This window comes from Marmota flaviventris, chromosome 7 (assembly GCF_047511675.1).
Source record: "Marmota flaviventris isolate mMarFla1 chromosome 7, mMarFla1.hap1, whole genome shotgun sequence".
Lineage (NCBI taxonomy): Eukaryota > Metazoa > Chordata > Mammalia > Rodentia > Sciuridae > Marmota > Marmota flaviventris.
This window is the reverse complement of record NC_092504.1, coordinates 55,286,899-55,296,656: the sequence shown is the minus strand read 5'-3', so window position 1 is coordinate 55,296,656 and position 9,758 is coordinate 55,286,899. Positions and strand designations below refer to the sequence as shown.

The 9,758-nt window shown below is 33.1% G+C and overlaps 1 protein-coding gene across 1 annotated transcript; it reads right to left on the bottom strand.

The window, feature by feature from the left end:
* Nucleotides 1-580: 580 nt before the first annotated feature.
* Nucleotides 581-6,287, bottom strand: Fdcsp (follicular dendritic cell secreted protein). The gene is made up of 5 exons (XM_027950849.1): nt 6,236-6,287; nt 3,726-3,794; nt 3,249-3,281; nt 1,510-1,727; nt 581-666 (listed from the first exon to the last, which is right to left on the bottom strand). The coding sequence occupies exons 2-4, from the start codon at nt 3,777-3,779 to the stop codon at nt 1,554-1,556; spliced, it is 261 nt and encodes an 86-aa protein (XP_027806650.1). The 5' UTR covers nt 3,780-3,794; nt 6,236-6,287; the 3' UTR covers nt 581-666; nt 1,510-1,553.
* Nucleotides 6,288-9,758: the final 3,471 nt, after the last annotated feature.

The following is a 9,758-nucleotide window of genomic DNA, read 5'->3' as shown; positions in this document are numbered from 1 at the left end:
GGCATGGCAGTTGGATAGACCTGGTTTTGCATTTTTTTTCTGCTATATGCTATGTCTCTGACCATACCATGTAGATCCATAGGGCTACCATGGTCTTCAATTTTCACATAAATTAAATACTATTTCTTTACAGAGCTTACGTGAAGATTTGGTGATATAACTTAACAAAGCACTTTGCAAACCGTAAGCATGATATAAATGCTATTTTAAGGGTCTTATCCATTATCTGTTTCTTGAAGTTAAAGATAGTTCTTCTTCGTTTATAATATCCTTTACCAACAGATCAAGCTTAATACACCACGTCAGTAGAGTGCAGACCTAATTATTCAAATATTTTTTAATTAAATTCAATAAATCTCAGGCTCATGTCAATACAGTGCAACTATCAAACATAAGGTGCTAAATAGACTTTCATTTAGACTATTTCCAGGGCTGATTGATTTTAGTCAAGTGATCAAGATATATTTATTTAAATCTGTTAAATTTTATAATTTATGTTTTTAATATACATTTGGAAATTAAGAAGCCAAGATCTTCTCTTTTATGTTAACTAAAGAAAACCACTGACCAGAGAATATTACGTGCTACTACATTACATTTATTTTTCTGTTATAACAGGAATATAGATTCTTCAAGGAAGTAGCTCATATCCCATTTTACAGTAACCTGTAATAAAAGACAAACATATGGTTATTAATCCCAGTGGGTTATTTTCTAGGGGACTTGTAAGCTTTTTGCATTTTAATTACAAATAGTGGCCTGCAAGTATAGATAGTTCAGAAAACCAGGGAGCTTTCTGATCAAGAAGAATGAGTATATGCAGGAAAAAAAGTCAGCACTTTTAGTAGTATGTATTAGCTGAAAGTTGTTTCCTGAAACAGTCCTTCCTATGAGTTCTAATGTAAACTTCAGTACAGTAAAGTTCAACTCTCTCAATTCATCCAGTATTTGACAGGCCATCTGCTTTGTTTTTGGTAGGCTGAGATGATGGTCTTCTGTTACAGGTGTAACACTCAGCCTTTAGGATTTTATTATAATGCCACACTCAAAGGATAGGACTTGGGTTTTAGTGTTAGAAAAGATACATAATTTTCTAAGGAATGAGAAAGCCTGCCTACCCAGACGAGTCTAAGGTAGATCATGAATGCATCTATTATGATCTATACCTGACATAATCATCTATTATGATCTGATTCAGTTCAAGGTATACAGTTGTTGATAATCACAGAAAATGTTAAAAAAATTTAAAGATATTTAATTAAGAAAGGGCTTGTTTCTATTACATCACAGTGAATGAGGAATTTAAACTGGTATGCCATTTAGGTCATGGAGATACATGGACCTCTGAAAGGGGATGCCAACAATTCCTACCAGAGGAAAACATTGAAAGAATGGGAACTTAATGGGACTTATTGGCACTCTTGTACCATTTTTTTTCATGGAATAATGTATTGTTATCCATAAACAACAAAACGACAATAGCGAAATGTTTGTGATATGCATACTTACCACTTATTTCATCTTAAATTGCACTGTGAAGACTTTTCTCTCATTTAATTTCTATTAGGAGGAGGGGTAGATAGAGAGTCAGACAGAGGTATTGGGACAGGAAATAAACAATATCTAGGCCATGGATATGCTTGATTTGGGAATGAAGGATATGTGCCAAATGGATACCCATAAGGGGGCTCATAAAACTGCACAGATAATTCATCGCTATCACTGACCTGTTGAAAGAAAGAAAAAGGCTTGTTTTACTCTTTCAAAGAGAAGAAATAGAATGGCTCTTTAGCATGTGGGTCTTCATTCTTAAGAAGATAATTTAAAATGTCTAAAGATCATTTACCTCTTCTATTTGTACTATGAATAGAGATTTGATTAATTTGCCTTATTTTAGAAAATTATCTACTGAGATAATCATGTTTCTGCATCTTTATATTTCAAATGAACTCTTTTTATAATCTCTTTTACATCTCTAAGGTCAAGATGAGAAGGTATTGACATGCCTTACTGTTTCTCTCTTTGCCTTCATACCAGATTTTTACCCAAAACATATTAAAAATGATCTCTCTTTCTGTGTTTCACTTCTATGCCCCCACCCCTCTCTCCATATCTGTCCATATCCATACCAATTTCTGTATTCTTAACACTTTGTTGATAATTTTGACCTCAAAAACATGCTTTTCAGGTAACAGGATTTCCACAAATTTAAACGAGTCTCCAAATAAGACTCTCTTCAAATTCTATTAAACATTTTTTTTTTAAACTGTTTAGACTAAAATAATCTTTCAGTGAGTTTGCCACTAGTAGGATGACCAAAGTTGGTCCACTGCTACAGGTGAGATTTAAAGGGTCCTCAAAGGCCCCTGTGTTAGAGGTTTGGTCCTCAGCTTGATGCTGTTAGAAGTTGGTAGAAACTTTTAAGAGGTGGAACCTAGTGGAAGGCTTTAGGTAATTGGGGGGTGGCTCTTGAAGAAGTCTGTGGGATGCCAGTCTCTTCCTTGCTCTCTTCGGTACTTGGTCCCCATAAAGTGAACAGGCTTTCTTTGTCACATGTCTCACCCCAGTGTATTGTGCCACCTATAGGCTAAAAGCAATGAGACCTATCTGTCATGGATTGAAAGCTCCAAAACCTTGAGCCAAAATAAATATTTCCTCTTTTTAAGTCAATTTATCTCAGGTATTTGTTATAGTAACAGAAAGCTGACAACACATCCATATGTACTAATTCTCATTTTAATTTTTTAAACCCTTTTCTGGAATGAGCATTGTAGAACTAAAGCAGAGGGGAAGCATGAACAGTCATATGTCTTTTTTAAAAAAAAATATATATATTTTTTAGGTGTAGATGGACACAACACAATGCCTTTATTTTTATATGGTGCTGAGGATCGAACCTGGGTCCCGCCCGTGTTAGGGGGGCACTCTACCGCTGAGCCACAATCCCAGCCCCAGTCATATGTCTTTATTAGGGTAGATAATTTGAGTAAAATACAAACCAGCTCATCACAGAGTGAGTGATGTTTCAATTTGGATATCACTGGTGAATGGAATGTGAAGACGTTTCTCCTTGCACAAGCAGAGATAAAATCCCTAAAGTGTCTAAACCTCTGTCTAGCGCTAATACCCCAAAGTATTTAAGAATCTCAGTAAAGTTTTGGAGGTTTGAATATGTGAATACCTTTAGCTAAAGTTATAACTATTTCACATAGAAAGCCTATAGGTAAAGAAGAGGAAAATTGACTTACACTTCGTTTTTCTCGTTCCTGGTCTTGAGGAACCTAAAATTCAAACAGTGAAATTAATTCAACTCATGCTGATGAAAACACATACACAAGAATTTACACCTACTTAAGAGGGAAATAATTTGAGTTTGTACTAGTACTGTTATATAAAGTCCATTTACCAAAAAAACAAAACAAAACAAAACAAAAAAACCCCCAAAACCTAGGATTTTATTGTTCAGAAAATATTGTGAAAACTATTTTCCTGGAAAATGTTAATACATATTCTTAAATGGCTCAAATTTACCACTTTATGAAGATTTTATTGAGTTATGCACTGAATAGTATATGATTGATAATATTTCCTGTAATACAATGCTAAATGTGTACATTTTATATGTCTTTATAAAGTACAGTACATTATATGGAGAAAAAAACAACTAATTCATGAATTAGAATAAGAAGTACATAAATATTCTAGAATGCAGAAGTGATATTTACCGGGACACCAACAGCTATTGCCACGATGGTGGTGATGAGAATGAGAGCTTTCATCTTATTCAGAAATATCTTGGAGATTAGAAAAAATATTAAATGTTAACACAAATGCATAAGATACAGTTCTAGTACAGACGAATAATTTTTTTTAGATAAAATTGAATACTCTTTGCAGTTTGACAACTACATTACATTAATTCTTTTAAAAATTAAAAACATTATTTAAGAATAATACTTCTCTGTAATTGTTTAACAAAATTTCTGGAATGAAATAATACATTTGTTTACTCAAAAAGCTTTATGGTGGGGGTAAGCAGTTATTTAGTTATCCTAGGAAGTTGAAAACAACATTTTGTATAAAATAATGTCCATGAAATTAATTTAGGTGACAGAATAATTTGTATCAATTTTAGGCAATCCTCTTAAATTCATGCTGTTCAGAAGTATCTTTCCCTTGGGATGGGGTGGTAACTCAGTGGTAGAGTGCTTTCCTAGCACATGTGAGGCACTGGGTTCGATCCTCACTACCACATAAAAGTAAATAAGTAAGATAAAGGTATTGTGTGTTCATCTATAACTACAAAAATTTTTTTATAAAAGGAACCATCTTTGCCTAAAGGGCAAAGCACTTTGCTCTATTTTAATTTTCATTTTAGAATTCTTATTCTATTGCACACATTATTATAATGCATCAGTTATTTGAGAAAACTGAGGTAAATAAAAATTTAATAATTATATTTTAATAATTACATATGTAATAAACATTAAAAGATGAAACATTTTATTTTAAAATTTTTGTCACTAATATAATAAATATTTGTATATTACTTGTTTTGGAATATTAATGGGCACTTTTCTTTGTGGGATGATATCATTAGTGACTGATGTCTGCTTTGGTGTGTATGTAGTAGAACATATAGGAGGAGAATATATAGGAGGTTTGGGGAAGGCAATCAAAGTGGAAAGGGGGTTGCCTAGAGATGCTCCTGAAGTTGGTCATTTATTTATTTACAAAGCATTTCTTCATAAATGATTGTGATACATTATTCTAGACTTGGGTATATAGAGTATTTGAAAAATTCTCTGTTTTGTAGACCTTATTTAATACAGTTATTGGTCAGTATATTATAAAATTTTCCAAAGAATATCGAAACTAATATTTTACATTGAGAATATGTTCATTTCTCATGTCATTATCATTATTTTGGAGTGGCTTTGAGATGATTAATGGAGATTCTAGAAAGATTTCATTATTTCTCAATATTTCATATATAGGTGTGTGTGCACATATATATATATATACACACACATATATATGAGAAAGAAGGATAAAATATAAAAGAAAAAGTAGCAAAGTTCTGAACTCTTTTTTGATTATAGAAATCAAAATCTTAAGTAGAATTAAAAATATCATTATGTAAGTATTTTTACAAAGTAAGACTTTAAAATTCTTGCCAAATTTAGCTTTCTATAAGCAGATTGAAAATTAACAGTAATAATCACACACACACACTCTCACAGATACATCCACACACATATCCTATTTTCTATGTGCAAAGTGCTAGGCACTCTCAAGGCTATACGATAAAGCATGATTTCTTTCACAGGAAACTAGAAGAAAAGACAGATACAAATATTTTTACAATGTACAGAAAAGTGTGATGTATGTTATACATAGAAATTACAAAACATTGAGAGCACACAGAAGAGGGAAGAGACAGATTGGAGGAAATAGTTTTGGAGAAAACAGAATTCAAGAGGGTCCTTTACAATATAATGATTTTTAATTGGATTCAAGAACTATTCAAAACCATGTTAAGCAAATAAACAACAGCACAGACATTTTCAGATTGTGTCTTTTTGTCAGGAGATAGCATAATTATCAGCTAGCTCCTTGTGTTTTTCTATTTCTCAAGCCACAGCAGTATGTTGCTGTGTGCAAGAGAATGAATGATGCTCTGAATAAATCAGATCCATTGTCCTGAGGCATCAATTGCATGCGAGTCTTAGGAGGAAAAAGTACAAGTAATTTTTATGTTGAAATAAAAATAGAATGGAGTACAAATACTGTATACATTTTAAAGATAAAACAGAAAGTTACAAATAAATCAGTAATTGTTCATATATAATCCCTAGGAGTGTGTATTCTCTCTTTGCTGACTTGAAGTCCATAAAATTTTAAATGATGACCCTGAGGCTCTGTAAATCTCAGTCTCCACCCTGCCCTGCCGCCAAACGTTAGCACCCACCCCTGCAAAGATTCATTTATGGTCACTCTAAAATGTGAATCTACTGTAGCAGAATGCGATTTAAAAAAAAAAAGTTTTGCAAGCAAATACTCAAAAAATTATTGTCTAATTACTAAGTTTACAAATTTAAGCAACCATTACATGATAGTTTCAATAATTTAACAGCTTTTAGAAATATATCTATATATCTGTATATATGTGTATATATATCTATGGAAGATATAGATAATCTTAGTTTACAATGATACTGAAAACATTTCTTACCTCAGACTTGTCACTCAGTTTCTTCTCTCTGGTGCTATTATGAGGAATGCTAAGTTATTGGTACTGGGGTTTTGCAGCTATTTTATACACTGAGAAATTTAATAAAATAGAGGTCTGTGGCTTGAAGGCCACTCCCCTGGGATCAGTTATTGCTCAGTTGAATCATCCACTATTGCAACGTGTTGAAGTTGGGGAATAACTGACATTTGCAGTTTCATGGAAACTAGCTGAGTAACTATGAAATACATCCTTTTGTGGTTTTATTTACATATTTTATATATCTTGTATATTTAAAGCATATCACTGCACGAATATAGTGATATATATATATATATATATATATATATATATATATATATATATACACACACATATATATATAATGTTATTTCATCCTCAAAACTCAGTTTCTTCTCTCTGGTGCTGTTATGAGGAATGCTAAGTTATTGGTTATTGGTACTGGAGTATTGCAGCTATTTTATACACTGAGAAATTTAATAAAATTAAATTTCTTAAATTAGCTTTCTATAAGCACAATTATCAAATAATTCCATTGTACAGATAAAGATACTGAGAAGTTGAAGATATTAGTAGTTGGTTTAAGGAAGTATAACTAGTGTACTGATGCAGACTGTATCGAACACCATCAATTTGCTTCTTAATTCCACACTCTTACCCAGTGCATCATCCTGTCACTGAAGAAGGTTAGAAAATCCGCACAAACCCTGAAAAAACATTAGAATTTCCTTACCTATAAGTTAACATCTAACCATATCTCAGTGACTTAAAGAGAACCAATTTCATCAGTAACCTAATTTAATGACTCTAGTATTATCATATATTGGTTTTCATTTGAACTACTCTGGGATCAGAGTTGATTTCTCCTGGGCTAGGGATGACAGGTGTGTGTGTGTGTGATACTATTTGCCTCCTTTCCTAAAACTTGTGTTTTGATTTCTTTACTTACCTAAATTACTCTTAAATGTTGCCAATCACTGCTCAATTGTGAAGCCACAGATGCTTTTCTGTCCTCTCCTTGTTTTGTTTCTTTTGACATTCAATCATGGCAATTATTTTCATCCTAGAAACCTATTTTTCTTTCTTTTCATCTTAAAACCACTATTTCCTGTTCTTTTTCTTCTAATAGCACCCTTATATCTGCTGATTCTTTTTCCTCAATTAACTCTACTTGAACTTTTATCTTCTTAGTCTTCACTTGCACCAAGTAATATAATCTAGTTCTGACTCCCTGAACTATGCCTATGGATAAAACTCTTTTCCCGGCACACAGAGTCCTTTATCTAATGTCAAAATCCATTTAGATGTCTGGATGGGCTCATCAAATTAAACTAATTCAAAACTAAACTTAATATTTTTATCTTCAAATCTGCTCCTCATTTTAATTTATTCCCTTCCCTGGTGATCATCCATCACTCAGTTATCCAAGCAAGAGATCTGAGACCACCATGTTCTTCCCTTGTGCTTCCTCCACATCAAAGGACCTTTAAATTTTCCCTTCCTCTAGAGTCTTGGTCAATCTCTTCCATCCTCATTGCTCTTTCCTTAGTTTAGTTCCTTGTTCTCACCTGGACTTTATACTAGCTCTTTAGTCAGATTCCCTGACTCAAGTGCTTTCCCCTTTTTTAAAATTTTTTTATTCAAATTTGTTATATGTGACAGCAGAATGCATTACAATTCATATTACACATATAGAGCACAATTTTTCATATCTCTGGTTGTATACAAAGTATATTCACACAGTTTGTGTCTTCATATGTCTACTTAGGGTATGATATCCATCTCATTCCACCATCTTTTTTACCCCCATTCCCCCTCCTTTCCCCTCTCATCTCTTTGCCCTATCTAGAATTCATCTAATTCTCCCATGCTTCCCCTCCCAACCTCACCATGGTCAGCTTCCTTATATCAGAGAAGACATTAGGCATTTGGTTTTTTGGGATCCGCTAACTTCACTTAGCATTATATTCTCCAGCTCCATCCATTTACTTGCAAATGTGATGATATCACTCTATTTTATTTCTGAGTAATATTCCATCAGGTATATATACCACATTTTAAAAAATCTATTCATCTACTGAAGGGCCTCTAGGTTGGTTCTATTAGAAGAATCATTACAATCTTACTGAGAAAGATAGATTTGTGGCAGCACAGTTCACAATACCAATCTATCTTTCTTGGTAAGATTGTAATGATTCTTCTAAAGTGGCTTTCAAAGTTTTAAAAATGGTCACCACAAAGGGGAAGGGAATACAGAAAACCATGAACCAAAATTGAATTCCATACATTTATGAGTTTGTCAGGATGAACCCAACAACTATGTATAACTATAAAGCTCTTATAAAGCAGCAACAACAAAAACAAAACCAAAAACCCATATTTCATAATACACACACACACACACACACGTATATACACACACCTGATACAAGAGTTTTATAAAACAGTTTGTATCTTGCTACAAGAGGAACAGGCTGAAATGCTCTATGCCATTCTACTTTGAGGTATGTGCTATTGTGTTCTATTCTTTTTCATCCTAATTTATTTATTCTAAATTCTAGTAGGGGAATCACAAAATTTACTTCATAATATAAAGAAATAAATATCAAAAGTTGGCATGATATTAATTACTGGTCAATCTAGGTGAATGTATTTAGTTATTTGGTATATTGTCCTTATGCATTTGAAGCTTAAAAACTCAAAATTTTAGGAAAACTAGTTTCTGAAGTATTTCTCTGCTATTAGATTCTGAATGAGGGAAGGATCCAGGGAAAGGATGATGCATGCTCAGTTCACTCTCCAACTTTTCAGCCAATGCTTGTTTTTGAAAGACAAGTACAATCCATGCAGCTAAGACATTTTCCCTGGACAAAAGAGTTTGAGTGGCTTCATATAAAGAAGTTGGAAACATTGTCATATAAAGAAGCTATAAGCTTATCTTATGGGACTTAGATGGCAGAGGCAAAAATTAATATGACAAGATGCTAAAATGCTCTATAAGGAAAAACTACTTAAAGAGTAAAAGCACCCCTCTCTGTGGATAGTCAAGAAGAGGCTGGGTGACCACAGACTGACTACTGCGCAAGGAAGTTTTGTGTAGCAAATGGAATTGGTCAGATTACCTCTCTCTGTCCTTTCAACTATAATACTTTTAGAGTGGGTGATATAGGAATGAGAATACTTGCTGGAACATTTTAGCAATAAACCAAGTCAAAAAGCCCTACTATCATTAATGGATTAGAATTAGTATTTGGGGAAATGTACATTGTAAACCACAGTGTGTTAAGCTTTAGCAGTGGATTAACTGATTCTCACCTCAAGAAGGAGCATAAATATCTTATTCTACATCAGTGGCCTGGATAGTTTGTAGAAATTCAGTACATGGGTATTTTTTAAACAACCATCACTGTCTTCTCTGAAAATCATGAGACATGATCTAGCTTTGACAAGGTTGGCTTCTTTGTCAGTGCTAAGGGGGAAATTTTTATTGTAAAAATCTGTGATG

Coding starts and splice junctions, on each gene's coding strand:
- Fdcsp (XM_027950849.1), bottom strand. CDS start 3,779: ATGAAAGCTCTCATTCTCATCACCACCATCGTGGCAATAGCTGTTGGT. Junction 3,282..3,725: donor CAATAGCTGTTGGTGTCCCG/GTAAATATCACT, acceptor TTTGAATTTTAG/GTTCCTCAAGACCAGGAACG. Junction 1,728..3,248: donor AGGAACGAGAAAAACGAAGT/GTAAGTCAATTT, acceptor TTCTTTCAACAG/GTCAGTGATAGCGATGAATT.